We start from the raw sequence: 18,297 nt of genomic DNA on the forward strand, positions 1-18,297 counted from the left end.
TATAGATTTGTGGGTGGGGACTGGGGTATGATTATTTCAAGACTATTTCATCTCTCATTCATCAAACGAAGACTCCTGCACTATTTTGATAACAACCAAAACCATACCCACTCCAGGTTCCATTTATTTTTTATTAAAGCAAGGTTTCTTCATAAGGTGCCTTGCACTTACTCCTTTAATCAGCACATGTTTAGTGAGTACCTCATGGGAGTACTCAGATGTCCCAGACCAGTTATCTCCTTCTCACAGTCTCCCAACTCAGAAGCTGAGAAACTGAAATATGAGTGTCTTATCCAGTCCACTTACCTCCAGGCCAACTGTAGCACACCTTCCCTTGAGAGGCTCCAGGGGACAACGCTCACACTCCAGTCCCAGCTCCTGCAGTCCCTACTGGGTCCTTGAGTACAGGGACAGTGTCCTAGGCATCTTACATCCCCTGCACCTGGCACATGCCTGAATATAGAGAGCCCTTAGTAAGTGTTTCATGAAACACCGACTGAAGGAGTCATTGTGATCAGATTAGGCATCATAGAGGATGTAATTTGAATAAGCTTTAACCAGTGAGTAAGTGGAAATGCAGGAGAGAAGACATTCCAGCTCAAGGAAGTCACATACATGAGCAAGGCTATAAAGTAATGAAAAGACTGGATTAATGAGTTTGAATTTTAAGAGAGAAGAGCCAATACTGAGGGCCTCTTTATTCTCTTAGTCAATAGATCTTACTGAGTACTTATGCATTATTTACCTTTCTAGGTGCTAGCAGAAAAGCCGTGAACAGTTCAAAACAAAACCAAAAAAACCTCTGACCCAGTGGAGCTGCTGTTCTAATTAGGAGAAATGGGCAATGAATTAAAAAGTTAATTCTATATGGTCAATTAGAAAGTTGTATGTACTGCAGAGAAAACTAAAGCCTTAAAGGGGGACTCGGAGCGCCAGACCTGGAGGCCCTGATGGCAATTTTGAACTGAGTGGCTGTAGTCAGTCCCACTGAGAAGGTAGCAAGTGAGCAAGGAAGACAAGGGGTTGAGCTACACAGATACCTGGAAGAAGAGCATTCTGGGCTGAGAAACAGCCCAAGCAAAGGCCTTGTTGTGGAATTTGTGCCTGGCGATTTTGAAGAAAAGCAAGCAGGCAATCATTGGCATGGTATATAGGGGCCTGGGGAGTTCCATGATATGGGGGAGAGGTCATGGGCCAGGTCAGGTCCACAGTTGTAAGGACTTTGGCTTTTACTGTGAGTGAGATGGGCAGTCGTTAGAGGTATCTGAGCAAAGGCGTGATCTGGCTGCTGGGTGGGAAGTGAACTGCACATGGCCAGGAGAGGAAGCAGAGAAGCCTGCTGTGTGGCTGTGGGAATCATCAGAGAGGTGGCAGTGGAGGTGAGAAATGGTGAGACCCTTGAGCTGCATTGAAGGTAGAGCCAGTAGGATTTGCTGGCAGATTGGCTACGGGGTTCAGGAAGGAGAGAGGGGTCAAGGATGCTGAAGAGAAGATGGTGTGTGAAACAGATTCAGGTAGGGGTTAAGGAGGAAATGAGGAGTTCCGTCTTAGGTGTGTGAAGCTTTAAATATGTATTAGACCTCCCAGTGTAGGTGTCGAGCAGGCAGTGGGTATGCATCAAGATTTCCCGGAAAAGGTCTAGGCTGGAAACAAGAATATGGGATTCATCAGTGTACAGACGAGCTTGAAGGCCATGGGACTGGAGGAGCTCACTCAGAGAGTGAGAGCAGATGGAGGAAAACGTCCAAGAACCAGGCCTTCCACATCAACTTGAAAAGGGAGAACCAGCCAATGAAATTGAGAACAAGTGGCCAGGGAGGTAGGTAGAAAGAAAACCAGGAGAGTCACATCCTGGAACCAGGGAAGAAAGCATTTTAAGGGGATTGATCATACTCATGCTGCCAATGGCCAAATAGGTAAGGACTGAGAAATGATGGTGATGTTCAGCAATACAGGCCACTGTGGACTCTCTGGGTGACTTCACCATCAGATGAGTCCCTCCTATCTACTGGGCACCTTGCTAGGCCCTCGGACGTGTAGTATGGATAAGTCAGGCAGAGTTCTTGCCCTTGTGGGACTTACCAGCCGGTGAGAAATGAGTGATGGTCTAAAGAGTTCTATTTAATATTGGTCATGGTTCTATAATTTGAGACCTACAGCAAGTCAATTGTATAAAAGAATGTGTTTGCTTTTGTTGTTCATCGTTTTCCACTTGTTTTTAAGGGCAAAATGATCTAACATGTGCATTTAAGTTATCTGAGAAATCTGAGTTTTCTCTTCAAGTTTCTTTTTTCTGTTTTCCAACCAGTTTTGGGCATGGTATTTTGGGCAATCTTGGGGGACAGAAATAGAAAGTATTAAGATCCATGGTGATATGTTAGCTGGGTGTAATTTTCTTTGAGTTGATTTTTTCTTTCCCAGATACTTATCCTACAATTTTTTTGTTTCCTTCTTTTTTTTTTTTTTTTTTGAGACAGGGTCTCACTTTGTCACCCAGGCTGAAGTACAGTGGTGCAATCTTGGCTCACTGCAGCCTCGAACCCCTGGACTTACGCAATCCTCCTGCCTCAGTCCCCAAAGTAGGTGGGACTACAGGTGAATGCCACCACACCTGGCTAATTTTTGTTTTTTTTGTAGAGACGGATTTTTGCCATGTTGTGCAGGCTGGTCTCAAACTCTTAAGCTCAAGCAGTCTGCCTGCTTTAGCCTCCCCAAAGTGCTGGGATTACAGGCATCAACCACCACACCTGGCCCTTTTTCTTTGGCCTCAGTTTTTGTCTGTCTTGTTTCTTATAGGGTCATGATAAAAGGAAGGGATCTTTCAGAACTTCTGCCTCTTTAAATTCCTGGCCCTTGCTACAGTAGCATGTCATGGTATTAGCAGTGTTTAAGAATGGTTTTGAGGATCATTATTGATATAACTGTCTATACCAATATAACAGAATGTGTGTTAAACCCTTGGCATATTGCCAATAACATCCCAAACACAAATGAAATTCTGTTGCAAATTCTCAGCTTGTTTGCATTTTGTAAGAGTAATGCTCATGTTATTTCAGAGAATCGATAAGTTGTTAGAGTTTCTTGCTCATCCATCATCTCATAGCCAGTTATGATTAAGTTACCCACACCTTTGGTGTAAGCATCAGAACTGTTGTATCTGATGCACCTTCACTAATTAAGAGAAACTCAATGGTGCTGGGTTGGCCATTTAACTTTCAGGTGATGTAGCTATTGGCATTTGTGTGCACATTCGTTTCAGCAAAGTTAGCATGTGACTTATCTGCTGTTTATCGATTTTATGTTTATCAAATATTCTCTTTTATTTATTTTTAGGGTTATCATCGACCCAATCATTACATTGCTACCCAAGGTAAGTTTATTTCTACTTTGTTGTCTTTCTTTGTTTCTTTTGCCCACTTTCTATCATTTTGTACCCACTTCACCCTCCTTCAGGAAGATATTGCACATTTATTGCGGTTCTAGCCATCAACAGGTACACTCTTGTCTTCCCATCAGACATTCTGGTCATGTAAATCATTTAGTTAGAACTTCATGTTGAGATCATTAGGAGAAATGTGTCCATCAGTTCTTTATTGAATTCAATATGTCTACCTTAGGAGTAAGTCAGACATTTGCAAAAGTAAATATATAGATAGCCATTCCATCAATATACACCAGCTGCTCTCTACACAGGGAACTGTGCTGGTTGCTGCTGGAGAGCCAGGCTGAATCCAGCAAGCACCCCCTTCTCACAGTGGTTGTGTTTAGTGGGGAAGATGTGCAGTCACCTGTATGTACTTTAGTAGGTACAGTGGCAGATGACATCTGTGAGAGGACAGATACAGATAAAACGTTAGGGACATTTGGAGCAGGAAGGGGTTGCTTTCAGGTGGGATGACTCAGAAACTGTTTTGTGGCAGAGGTGTGATTGGGAAGAGCCCTTCTGAATGGAGAAACATCATGAGCAAAGATGTGGAAGCAGAAAGTTAGTTCTCCCAGGTGGAAAGTAGCTGGTGGGTCACCTTGGCTAAAGGAAACAGAAGAGCTAGAGGACATGTTGAGGAAGCTCATGGCAAAGGTTTTTGGGTGATTTTCCCAACGTATGAAGTGGGTCATCTGTAGAGGGTGGGGGTCATGAGGGAGCGAGGTTTTAGAGAATGAGGCATCCTAAAGGATGAGTCAGTGAGTCAATATGGGATGAACTGAAGAAGGAGTAAGAAGCAGAGAAGACCCAGTTAAGGCTGAACAGCACATGTTATTATTTTATCATTGTTTTCAGCAATAGGCTACATCCCAGGAATAGTAGCAGGGAAGTGAAAAGGATGTGACCTGCCAAAGGTTAGGCATGGGGGCAGGGTGTACACAGAAAGTCAGTGACCAAGGGAATCAACGATGCCAAGATAATTGGGGTTGGAAAGTCCAGGCTTGGAAGAAGGGCAATCAGAGGTGTCCACTGGACCATGAGGAGAGGGAAGGAGTAAACAGATTGAGGCTGGGTCCCATTGATGAGTCATAGGTTAGGAGAAGAGGCAGTTGTAGCCAGAGGGCAGAATTCCAACGCTTGGATCTGCCCGTGCAGTAGAACTTTCTGCAGTGGTGGGAATGTTTTCTATCTGCACTGTCCGGTATCATAGCTACAAGTCACATGTGGCTCCTGCATACTTGAAATACAGCTACTACAAATGAGGAACTGAATTTTAAATTTTAATATTGATGGAAATGGCTACGTTTGGTTATTCCCTGTGGTAGCATTAGACAGCAAAGCTTGGGGGTGGAAAAGCTCCAGCTGTGGCTGAAATGGAGCCACTGTGGAAACCGATCCTGCCCCATGCCCACAGCTACCCCAAGAACCTGGGTGACACCACACAGAGTCCACAGTCTCACATCACCACTAGGGTACTCTGCACTCAGGTCTGGATGACCTGCTGGAGCTCCCACTGTCTTTCATCGTCTATGACTTGAAGTTGGTAATGGCTCCTTCCAAGATCACTTTGCTAGCTAGATGCAAAGTTGTCTGTAGAGTTTCCAGTATGAACCTGGCACAAAGCAGGCCCTACTATGTAGAGGTTGCTGAGGTCTTCAGGAAGCAAGGCTCAGCTTGAGCTCTTACCTATGGGATAGAACAAGGATGCATGTCAGAGTCTGGTCCTAGACATCTCCTAACCCTGCTGCTTCCAAACTGGATTCGTCAATGCCTTTAGAGGAACCTGTTGTTAGGGGTTTGAAATTCATTCTGATGGATTTCAGAGTGTTCTAAATTAAGCATCACAGCATCACATTTAATACATTTTATGATAATTTGAAATTAACAGTTTTTGTAAATTCATGTGAAAATTTGATTGTAAAATACCCAAAATACTCCTGAGCTTCGTATCTCTCCAATAACTTGATTAGCAACCTATGTTTTCATAGATAACAAGAACATTAAGTTGCTCTTATTTGTATTTTCAATATTGAGGCCCTCTAGATTAAGGTGACTAAACGGACAGCTAAAGTAGAGACTGAAACTGCCAAGGTCTAGACATGGCCCCTTACCAGGCTTCCTTCCCTTTGTCTATTCTCTCTGCCCCTCTCCCCCTGTAGGAGATTATTCTTTAAAGAGAAATGCCACTAGAGAAGGCACTTTCTGCAGAATTTATGTGAGTGATACTTAATAGCTCAGTAACCCTCTCTGGCAGCATTCTAGTGTTAATGAGCAAATGTATTTGTAAGCAGATAAGAAATAGCAAATGTCATCAGTTTGCAGTAGACAACCAGTCTGCCCTTAATGGAGAAGGGCACTGACTAATGCCCTGTTTACCAGGTCGTGGCAGCCTTTCCCTGGTACAAGGTGGGCTGCAGATTGGACTTCTCAAACTGACAGTACTAACATCACTGCTGGTGGTGGTGCAGGGAGAGGAGGAAAAATGAATGAATATTTTTAATCTAACGTGCAGTCAAGACTATACATATCATATTAAGAATAATACATTCAGACCATGATGTTCAGATGAGAAAGCTAGAATCTTCTATTATATACCACAAGCATAATGGACTAATAGCCTTAGATCACCAGTAATCAAGATCACTGATGATAATCTGCACTAATTGGCATGGACAGGTAGAATATGTTTGTAGATCACCTTCATTGAAAAACAAACAAACAAAAATTAATACCTCCAAGAGGACAACAAAATGGGTGATGAAGACCAACAGGCAGATGCAGTCTTTTAATGTCTTCTTGCTCTATTTTTCCTCTGTTTTTCGCTAACATAATTCTTTAAAATATATTCACAGCAGGAACCTATGAAACTATACAAATGGTCCAATTCGCTGACAACCAGTTTTACTTCCAAGAGTTAGTAATGCACAGATGTTCATCAAGTTCCTTCAATACAGAGGACATATTACAAATTTATGTATTGGGTCTCCTCCTCCCATCCACCCTCAATTTTATTGATTTTTCTATCTGTAACTGACTTTGACCTTTGATAATAATGGGTGATGTTTCTGCAAATTGAAAGCATCCCATTCAAGCCAGATCTGTTGCTTTTTTAGTATTAATATGTTCTCCCTATCTCCCCTTTGTTTAATTGTTTTCTGTCCGGCCACTAATATATGATGACACAATATTAACTTCATCATGTCCGACTGACCAGACATTAGTGCAACAGTAACATTCAAGATTTATGATTTAGCAAACCAGGGGCTCAAAGGAGAGGAAGTCGTGTCCACTACTGCATGTCTGTATGTAGAGGCAGGGCAGAGTGGAGATTTCAAAAGCAGGCTCAAGTGAAGGGCAGAAGAGCATGCAAGTGGGTAGGATTGCCCAGAAGTGATCGTATTTTACAATCAAAATGCAACCTTGGAGACTATATGGCCTGCAAGCTGGGTGAAGCCACACACATAAGAACCGACTGGATAGAACACCTGCTGGCCTCATGGTGGCAGCCATGGGGGCCCTGGATAAGTGTTCTTTTGATTTTTGTTTGGTTTTGTTTAGAGACATGATTTCACTCTGTCACCCAGACTGGAGTGCAGTAGTGGGATCATAGCTTACTGAAGCATTGAACTCCTGGGCTCACGTAATTCTCCCACCTCAGCCTCCAAAGCATCTAGGAGGACAGTTGCACACCACGCCTGACTAATATATTTTATTTTATTTTTTGTAGATTTAGGATCTCCCTAAATCTGTGTTGTCCAGGCTGATCTCAGACTCCTGGGCTCATAGGAGCCTCCCACCGTGGCCTCCCAAAGCACTGGGATTACAGGCATGAGCCATTGCACTCGGCTTTGTTTAGTTTTCATTTTAAACCTTACCTCAAGAGTCAGATAACTCAAGGAAAGACCATGTAATGCTGTTACTGAAGAAAGTGCTATGAGTCTGTTCTAGACATGTCTTGCCCAGCCCTGAGCATCCTTCCTCACTTCTAAGTGAGCATTTTCCAGAGTCATGTGTGCACTGGGATCCCCCAAGAAAGAGGCTCAGGCCTGGTGTGCTCTTTCCTGTGTACTGCATGCCCACCCCCCAAAACCATATGGTTAATCCAGATCCAGCCCCTGCTTTCTAAGTTATGATGCTTCTCATGACAACACAATAAAAAGCAAATGTTCGATGATACAGTCATGTCTGAAAATACATGTTAATTATTATTGTCTTCAATGTTGTAACCTGAGCTATAGATTGTTGAGATGCACACGTTACTTTTTTGAGTTTAGGTGCCTCAATGCCCACTTCATCATTTCTTTCTTTCTGAACTGTGCTAATTTGACAGGGTTGGCTACTTGATTGGGGTTCCGACCTTAGCCTTCATCTTGCCATATATAGTTTCTTTTTGTCTCCATCAGTGTTAGCTCTGTACAGCACCCTTGTGGAGTCCAGGACTGGAGAGAGGATCTCCAAACAGAAGCCCCCATGCCCACGTGAGAACAGGGAGACCCTTGTGCCCCCAACCGTGTTTTCCATAGGACCGCCCAGCCTTGCGCACTCTGGCCCAAATGTCCCTCACCTTTGGAAAACACAGAACTTCTTTCAAAACTAATGAAATATCAAGATCATTTCCTCAGAAAGAAAATTTCATTTAAGGTGGTTCATGGACTACCCCCACCCCCCAATTTTATTCATGAATTATAGTAATTCTATGGACCCCAGGTTATGAACTTTACTTTGGTCAGAAACATTAAAAGCTCTTTGGGGATAAGACAGAAACCATAGACTTAATCTACTTTTTAAAATTATACTTTAAGTTCTGGGGTACATGTGCAGAACATGCAGTTCTACTTTTTAAAAAACCATACTTGGGGTTAACAAAATGTCATAGATTGTTTATAACTATGTGAAATACATTCCTGAAAGCATCAAAATTTTTACTAACTTAAACGAACTATTACTAAAATGTTTACTAGCCTAACCCTGTAGTAAAATACCCTAGAGTATTGTTATAATCGTTAGTATTTTGAACCATGGTCAGTTTGGGTTTTACGGTTCATCTCAGGCTGGGTTTTCTGCCTATATGTTATTTTGCATTCGTGCCTGAAAAGTTTATGCCTTTGCTCACCTTTCAACAAGGTGAAACATATAATATGTTAGAAATTATAACATATTATAATATGTTAGAAAATGCTCTCTCTGAATGACAGAGACTAGAGTAGCAGGTCCCATACCTGATGTTTATTTTGTAAAAGCAGGATGTAGTAGAAATAACACATGTACCACAGCCAGAAGGCTGGGATCCAAATTCTTGTGCTGTCACAGAAAGGGTATTTGAACTTCCTAAACTTATTTCAGGTAGAGTCCTGGTGTTTGGTAAATAGTAGTAATAGTCAGGGCCTTACCATGTGCCAGACAGTGTTGCCAGCACTCACACATACAGAGCTCATTTCATCTTTACCACAAATATGGGGGATATATGGGATTGTCCCCAATTTATAAATGAGAGGAAGGGAGATAAAGAGACTTGAAATAACATGCTCCAAGTCACAGACCTAGAAGTGCAAAGGCCAGATTCAAGTGTAGCCACTGAACTCCAGCATCAAAGCTCCTCCCCACCTCACTATACTGCTTCCCATGGGTGACCTTGGGGATTACATTAACTCATGTATGTATCAATGCTTAGAGCAATTCCTGGCATGGAGCAAATGCCATGTATGCGTGACCTGTTACTGTTTTTGAGAAACAGCACAGAATAGCTTAATGATTGGAACACAGACTCTGGAACTACATTGTCTGAACTCAACCCCCAACCCTGGTTCCTCCATTGGTAACTTGTGTGACCTTGGACAAGTTACTTAACATCTCTGTGCTCATCATAAATGAAGATGAAAATAGTCTACCTTGTAGGGGGCTATTTATTTATTTTTTAACTTTTAGGTTCAGGGGGTACACATGCAGGTTTGTTATATAGGTAAATTGCATGTCATGAAGGTCTGGTGTACAGATTATTTTGTCACCCAGATAATAAGCATAATACCCGATAGGTAGTTTTTTAATCCTGTCCTTCCTCCCATCCTCTACCCTCAGGTAGGCCCCAGTGTCTGTTGTTGCCTCCTTTGTGCCCATGTGTTCTCAGTGTTTAACTCTCACTAATAAGTGAGAACATACAGTGTTTGATTTTCCGTTCCTGCGATTGGTCACTTAGGATAATGGCCTCCAGCTTTATCCATGTTGCTGCAAAGGACATAATCTCATTCTTTTTTATGGCTGCATAGTATTCCATGGTATATTTGTACTACATTTTCTTTATCCAGTCTACTGTTGATGGACATTTTGGTTGATTCCATGTCTTTGCCAATGTGAATACTGCTGTGATGAACACATGGATGTATGTATCTGAATCATGCATGAATCATATAGAATGATTTATTTTTCCTTGGGTATATAGCCAATAATGAGACTGCTGGGTCAAGTGGTACTGCTGTTGTAAGTTCTTTGAGAAATTTCCCACAGGCACCACAATGGCTGAACTAATTTACATTCTCACCAGCACTCTATAAGCATTCATCTTCCCCACAACCTCTCCAGCATCTGTTATTTTTTCTTTTTAATAATAGCCATTCTAATTGGTGTGAGATGGTATCTCATTGTGGTTTTAATATGCATTTATCTAACAATTGGTGATGTTGAGCATTTTTTCATATACTTGCTGGCCGCATGGTACCTTCTTTTCAAGTGTATCTGTTCCTGTTTTTTGCCAAATTTTTAGTGGGGTTATTTGGCTTTTGCTTGTTAATTTGTTTAAGTTCCTTATAGACTCTGGATATTAGACCTTTGTTGGATGCATAGTATGAAAATATTTTCCCCCATTCTGTAGGTTTGTCTGTTTATTCTCTTGATAGTTTTTCTTGTTGTGCAGAAGCTCTTTAATTAGGTCTTATTTGTCAATTTTTGTATTTGTTGCAATTGCTTTTGACATCTGAGGAGGTGTAAGAACTCTACAATAAGAACTATAAAACACTGCCCAAAGAAATCAGAGATGATACAAACAGTGAAAAAATATTCCATGCTCATGGATAGAGAGAAGCAATATTGTTTAAATGGCCCTACTGCTCAAAGCAGTTTACAGATTCAATGCTATTCCTATCAAACTACCAATGACATTCTTCACAGAATTAGAAAAAACTATTTTAAAATTCATACAGTATCATCGAAGAGCCCAAGTAGCCAAGGCAATCCTAAGCAAAAAGAACAAAGCTGGAGGCATCACTTTATGTGACTTGAAGCTATACTACAGGGCTACAGTAACCAAAACAGCATGGTACTGGTACAAAAGCATACACATAGACAAACAGAACAGAATAGAGAGCCCAGAAATAGTGCCACACACCTATAACCATCTGACCTTTGACAAAGTTGACAAAAACAAGCAGTGGGGAAAGTACTCCCCATTATTATTATTATTGAATAATAAATGGTGCTGGGATAACTGGCTAGCCATATGCAGAAGATTGAAACTGGACCCCTTCCTTATACCGTATACAAAAATCAACTCAAGATGAATTAAAGAATTAAATGTGAAGCCTCAAACTATAAAAATCCTGGAATATAATCTAAGAAATAGCATTTTGGACATAGGCCCCAGCAAAGGGGCCTTTTCTTTTTAATACCTAGTAAGTGCCCATTTACAAAATAATGTCCTTTTTTGCTGACCTTGAAAATATACTCAGACAAAGCAGAGTAGGTCTTACTAATTGCATATGTTCACATTTCAAAATGTAAGTAGTCTTATGTAAACCCCTAAATAGCTAGTGACATGAACTTTTCATTTCTCACATGTGAATAAACTTAAACTGTACATAGTTAAGAAGCCTCGGAACAATTCATAGAGATTGTGATCTGTGGAGAACTGGCCATCCAGATAGGCCCCCACCACATGCCATTGGCCTTATCACCACCATCACTGTTTTCCTTTTATGCTCAGAGCATCCAGATGCTCAATGTCATCTTCGAGGATGCCAGGTCACATTGGCAAAGACCACAGGAACTGATATAGAGAACCAGATACCAGATAGTCATTTACAATGAAAACTGTAACCACCCATCAGACAGAACTGCCAAGGTCAGGCAGGGGCATTCTGTGTGAAGAGGAAGATGCCTTGGCAGAAGATCACTTCATCATGACCAGGGCATCCGAAGAAGGGGTCGCAGAGTTTATTCATGATTCAATAAGTATGCACCATCTGTCTTGTAGTGAGCTGGCATAAAACATAAGCTCAGTAAGAATACAAGAATGAATGAGTGAATGAATAAATGAACGGATTGGGACTTACCGTGTGCCACACACCACTTAGACGGTAGAATATCTCAGCCAGGTAGAAAGGATGGCTCATGTTGGCCCGGCAAAGCCAAAATCCTGGGATAGACTTTGGCAGCATTATCTCCAACATCTCTGACTATTTCTGTTTCAAGTTAAGGGCTGGTCAGCTTCTATTCTTAAAAACACTTTCTTTGCATATGTCAGTAAATCAAATCCTGTTTTTAGAGACCATCCATCTTGTCAAACTAACTTTGCTTGGCTCTACCCTGACCCTGTTTGTGTAACCCCTGTCCCGATACATATAATCAGTTTTGTCTGTAGTTATAATTTGTCCATAATTTGAAAAAGAGAAGCCTAAAAAGTTCCCTCCAGACGCTTTCAGCTAGGAACAAACTTTTATGTGAAAATAATAAAAATGAGAGGAGTGAAGGTTTATAGTGGAAATATTTACAGAGCCTCAAACACTGCAAAACAGTTGAAACTTTGTTGTAGTGACTTCATTCTTTTTGCCGTCAATTTGTTTTTCTTCTACATTTATTCCACATACTTCTGGTATAGTTTTAATAAAGATTTTTCAAAAAGATAAATATGGTTTATATTTTCCCAGCTCAAAATTCCCCTTCAGTCCTCTGAAGCAACAAATAATAGTGCTTTGAATGCTGCACTCACTTTCCTGGGCAAGCCATTCTGGTAGTGGAGGGTTCTCAGAATGTCAGTGTAACTTCTGCACAGTCTGTAAAGCAGTTTTTTTCTCCTGCATTCTGGCCTCCAGATGGAGATGAACACTTGAAATTATTTCTCAGTAGAATTGAAAGAACTTTTTTTTAAATCAAAAGCTCAGTCTTCGGTAAACAACTTTTGTTTTTATTCTTCCAAGAACCAGTGCGGCTTGCACTTCAAGTGCAAATTCTGTGTTAGCTAACACTGTGCTTCCTGGCAAAGTTGTTAATGCATTGTCAGTGGGTTGTAGGTTATGTTTTGGATTCATTTGTTATGTCCTATTTGAGACTAATTTAAAAGTATTACCTAGTGAAGTGGAGCATTCTCTGGTTTCCAAATTTAAATAGGGATGCTTTGAGAAAATGTGATTTATATATAGGCAAACAGTGACTCCATAAAAGTCACTGTCATAAGTATTCCAGCTACCCAGGGCCAAGTTTATACAGAACCTGCCTGCATTTTACCAACCATCTGTATCTGTGGTTTTACCAGAGAGAATGAACAATTGCAATTAGCAGCTTATCCAGAAACTTCCTTTTAAACAATAATTTCTCTTCACTAGATTAATTTCAAAAGATAGTGGCCAATTAGCCAAATGGTCACTTTCATAGACATTTCTCATCCCTGTGCTCTAAATAAACTTGCTCATTAGCAATGAGAACATTTAAAGAAAGAGTTAAAATTAAAAGATGAAGTAAAAAATAGAGCATGTTAGGTAACATCCACCTATGTTGTTATAGATGCCATAAGGAAAATGTGGCCCTCTAATAAGAGAACCAAAGTTAATACAGAATAATTTGAAAATAAATGATGTCCTGTTGTTAAGCAGGCACTCAGATTTGAGGTGTCTTAAAATAAATGCTTTTTAAACCTTCAAGAGGATTTAGAGGGGTTCCTCATTTGAAGTAGAAAATTTGTAGAATCTTTTAGAGGTGATAGAAACTTTAAGCTCACAGTCCAGTTTCCTTGTTTTGTTATTAAAACAGTTGACACTTAAAGCAGAACTGTATTTAAGTGACCTTCATCCACATAAGTTCAAGTGAGTCATATATGCAAAAGTATTTGCAAACTGCATGGACTAACGTTCATATTTTAATAGAGTGTGTGCAAAGTTCAACCTAGGAGAAACCTCATATGTTAAGACAGACCTGTTCCCCCATAGGGCCTTTTATTCAACAGGAAGAAAAACTGTGAGGTTACATCTTTCTCCCAGGTTCAGCCCTTTAAAAGGAGAGAGCTGAAACTAATACCCATGTACTTTCCAAAGTGCTGGCTTCCCCGTGCCTCTGGCACCATGAGTCCTTGCAAAGCAAAGCTACTCCTTTACAGCCTGGTTCATTCAAAATTGAACAAAGGTTTCTGTGCACCTGTCACTTGCTGGATCAGCACACGATCCGGAATATACCAGTGACTTCAGAATTACCCAGTGTGGAGGTATAAATAAATGATACCCAACTCTTACTAATTTGTGATTTTAATGCACCCACAGATTTGGGGACTTCATTTTGATTTTTAATTATTTAGATTTTTTTCAAGAGACATGGTGTCACTCTGTCACCCAGGCAGGCGTGTAGTAGCATGATCATAGCTCGCTGCAGCCTCCAACTCCTGGGCTCAAGGGATCCTCCTGCCTCAGCCTCCTGAATAGCTAGAACTACAGGGATAAGCAACCACGCCTAGCTAATTTCTATTTTATTTTTTATAGAGACAGGGTCTTGCTATGTTGCTCAGGCTGGTCTCAAACTCCTGGCCTCAAGCAATCCTCCCACCTCGGCCTCCCAAATTGCTGGGATTACAGGCATGAGGCGCTGAACCCAGCCTAGGAACTTCTTTAAGCCATTTCTCTTCACCCCTACCCCGTTTTGCAGAAGAAAAAATAAGACCGAGTGCAGCTCTAGAACCACTTTTCCAGAAATCTGGGCACCAGGTTTCTTTTTCACCCATGGGCACAGTTTAGGACAAGTTTTTCAAGGCAGCAAACAGTTTAGGAAGTTTCTAGCTATAACCAGTGACTTTTGTTTCTTGCCTTCTCACTCAAAAGGAAGCTGCTGGAAATTTCCTCATGCAACACTCTTCACTGCCATGGAAAATTTGAGACTGGCTGCACTGAGCTATGTCTAGGGAGCCAATTTATCTCTGTTTCATTCATTTATTAGATTTATTCTCTTTTTTCTTAAATAAAAGAGGATTCCACTTGTGTACTGAGAAGAGCTTAATTAAGGAAGATAGAGACTAATGAAAGCTTTTATTTCTCTGGCAGTAGCCCCTGAAGCATATGAATATAGGCTGTTCCCTTCACTTACTTCCTTGACAGAAGGCAGCCAGATCCTTTGGGTCACCAAACCCCTCCATTCTGAAGGCTGCCATTCGTTTTTTTCTGTCCTTGATTGCCTTCTCTCTGTTCCCCTCTTTACAGCATGCACAAGTACCCAAGCTCAGTTTCTGAGCGTTCTCTTTGGAGACCGACACTGATGAATGCTCTGTACCTCCACCAGCAGGATGCTTCTGTGCTGTGGACATCTGTCATGTTCCTTCCTTCCGAGGCCATAGCACTTTCTCCTGCCCCTCTTTTCAGCTCCCCATGCACGCCGCCATTCGGTCTGTCCCAGGGATCAGGGACTGAAGGTTCCTCTGGAAGCAGTGTCTCTATCTCTGCATTGTATAGCATATTGTTGCCACACACTACCTACCCCCATTTTATTCTTTTCTGTATTAGAGATCCTCTTTGGAGCCCTAATCTGTATCCCGTCACTCAAATCTGATGGGTCTGCCTTTCTCGACCTGCTTTCCATGTCAAGAATAATAGAAACCTTTGCATTCCTTTTCACAGTGGTACCACTGCAACCTGAAATAGTTTACATAACTGCTAGGGAGGTCTGATTCTGGAAGAGGACTGAATGTCATCCAAAAAGAACAAAATTCAAATAGTGGTTTCTTTAGGTGATGGAGTTTCCAGAAATGCTTTGGAACATTTCAATTCCGAGAGCAAGCCATGCTAGGCTACAAACCACCCCATTATTGGTTTTACCCATAGATATCTCTTTGCTTTATGCAACATAGTCACAATCAGATCTCTTCAACTTGGCCTTAAAATTTCTTCCATATACAACCATGTTTTATGTCAGTAACTAGGCCAGGACTGTCCACTCCCCACTAAAAGACAATAGGCAGAATGGTTAATGAAAGCCTAGACTCTAGAGTTGCACAGCCTAGGCTCAGATACCAGCTCTGCAAGTAACCTCTCAATAAATATTAGCTGCTTATTGTTATTATCATTTTGTATGTTCCAAAAGACATATCTCTCAATAGCAGAGAAGCAGTTGAGGTTTTAACCCTAGTAAAGTGTGTACTCATATAGTTTTCATAAAAGCTGATACATCCTACACCTGTTAATGCTTCCTTCCAGAAGGATGTATCAAAAGGAGCCATTTAAGTGTGCACCAACATCCTGTACTCCCTCCAGAGTACAAAGAGTGCCATCATTATTCACTCTTAAACTGTAGACAAACATAGGTTGGAAAGACAACAGCTGCATCCTAAGCTGGAAAAGCATATTTTCCTTCTGTTTTTGAAGTCTTGCTGAAATTGAGCAGCCTTGATAGCAGTGCCAGCTCCACGTCTTAGTGTTCTGAAGGCTTCCCTGGTGCACACTGAAAGTCAGATGACATGTGAGTGAAAACAGCTTAATTCCAAAGACCAGAAAGTTCCTTCCTAACAGGCTTCATTGAAAGCAGTTCCTGAGATAAGAATTACACAGGGGTGTTTTAGAGAGGAGCTTTAACATGGTAAGTTCCTTGTATTTCTTAGGAAGGAAATGGCTGTTGATTAAATTTATCTTTATTAAGACATACTAAATAATATCTACTATGTAATTATTTGTCCTTTTTGTTTTTAAACATTTCATAATCGTTTTAATTGAATAAATGATTAAAAGAAAAGATTATTAACCAGAAAAGAAAAAAGAGATGATGGTCGAAGGGTTGTATAGCACATTATAGACAGAGGTTTCCCAGGCTATTTTAGTGTTTATTTAAAACCTGTCCATTAATGTTTGGTTAATGCCAATTTTCTCTTAATGAAATTTGACATAACCTTTTGGTGTCCAATGAGGACTTCATATGTTTTAGAAATACACCCAGAAACAAACATTCCATGAAACTAGTTATGTAGAGAAAGCCACAAATAGTCACATGGTTTATATTGTCACACTTTCTTACTTCAGTCTGAAAGGAGAATTTTGGGGAATGGAATGAGTGAAATGTAAGCATCAACATGTGGGTTGTGTGCTCTGGAGAAAAGGCTAATCGTAGATACAGCAGAAAGTGTATGCCTGATTTTAGTTATAAGAAGAGTACACACCTGCAAGGCAATTTAGAAGAAATTGGGCAAACAGCAAGTACTTGCCTACCAGCGACGGCCAGGTAAAGGGAAAAGACTCTTGTCACAGGAAAACCTACTCCAGTTGAGAAGAAGAGCTGTGTCATTGTGTGGCATCACCGTAATTTATTAACAAAACACTCTTTAACATTTATTATTTAAGTCATCACTTTCAACACTACTTCTAAAAAGGTATATTTTATTACAGCTTTTCTCTTCTTTTACTGTCACCAAATTAAAATTCCAGTGGACGGGTGAACACTTCTCACCCTGTAATTCTAGACATAAAGAGTTTTTCATGTGAGAGTTGTCCTTAGAAAATGTGATTTTAACAGACCAGTTATATTTTTGATTTTAGGTTAAAGTATCGCCGAGTTTTCCCCATCATAGAACAATTCTCAGTGTGTTTGCTTGAAATTCATTAGTTGATTTCTATTGTTTCTTTTAAATGGTAATTTTCTTGGGATACTCTTAGCAGTTCGGGATAATGAGCAAATCACGTCCCTTGCACCCACCCATCTCAACTTTGCTTTTCCTTTTCTGCTGCTGAAACAAAAAATTATTCATGAAAATTGCATGATTTTTAACATAAGTAGCCTCAGGGGAGAACAAATGCAACTATCAAATAAGTGATATTAAGGATTATTAATGCTGAAGCCAAGTATATTCTGTGTCACTGTTACCGCTTCTGTGACACATGAGGCAGATTCAGTTTGTAAAGCATGGTGGCATATTTTACTGTTTACATCTCACTACTGTAAAAATGGAAAGCTACTCAATGTAAAATTATAGACTTAAGTATTATGGAAGCATCATATTGAAAAATCACATAAAGCTTTATAATAAAAACTTAGAAAACCACTGAAGGGACAACTAGTTCTCTAAATGTTGAGTAACTGACTTCATAACCCTTATTATAGATTATCGCCAACGGCAACAGGAGCAATCATGGATCAAAAATTGAGGACCACTTTTATTCATGTAGCAAGGGCTTTAAAATAAATGCTTCTCACACTCGTCGTCTTCTGTGGTTAAGTCCCACCTTCAGCCATCTTCATTGCTGATGGAAGGAACTGGCTGCCAGTGCCCGAAGGAGGGAGCCCAGGTTTCCTGCAGCTGCTTTGCCTTAACGTCCCTCCCCTTTCCCTTCGCACTTCTGCCATTCAGTGTGTACCCTCACCCACCACACACTCCCTCCTTCAGGTCCCAGAACCACGCTAGAAACAAACATTCTGGTGATGCGCTCAAACAGGGGCCCTGGTCTCGGGCAGTTCAGTTCATTCTGCAGTCAGAACAGTGTTGCTGGGCTGACCTGAAATGGAATTCCAGCTTTGCCACATAATGGCCGTGCAGCTCTAACAAAGGCACTTCATCTCCTAAGCCTGTTTCTTGGGCTGGAGTAGGTGCCTCACACCGCTGTATTGGGGAATGAATGAGATCGTGCATATAAAGAGCAGCATCCAGCACC

The 18,297-nt window shown here is 40.9% G+C and overlaps 1 protein-coding gene across 18 annotated transcripts in view; it reads left to right on the plus strand.

Moving 5' to 3' along the window:
- Window positions 1-18,297, plus strand: part of PTPRM (protein tyrosine phosphatase receptor type M) — an 834,094-nt gene that overhangs the window by 743,370 nt on the left and 72,427 nt on the right. For all 18 annotated transcript variants that reach the window (XM_055238011.2, XM_055238031.2, XM_055238021.2 and 15 more), the window contains one exon: window positions 3,334-3,370. In XM_055238011.2, the coding sequence (XP_055093986.1) occupies window positions 3,334-3,370 (37 nt within the window). The remainder of the gene's footprint in view (window positions 1-3,333; window positions 3,371-18,297) is intronic.

This window comes from Symphalangus syndactylus, chromosome 1, assembly GCF_028878055.3.
Source record: "Symphalangus syndactylus isolate Jambi chromosome 1, NHGRI_mSymSyn1-v2.1_pri, whole genome shotgun sequence".
NCBI lineage: Eukaryota > Metazoa > Chordata > Mammalia > Primates > Hylobatidae > Symphalangus > Symphalangus syndactylus.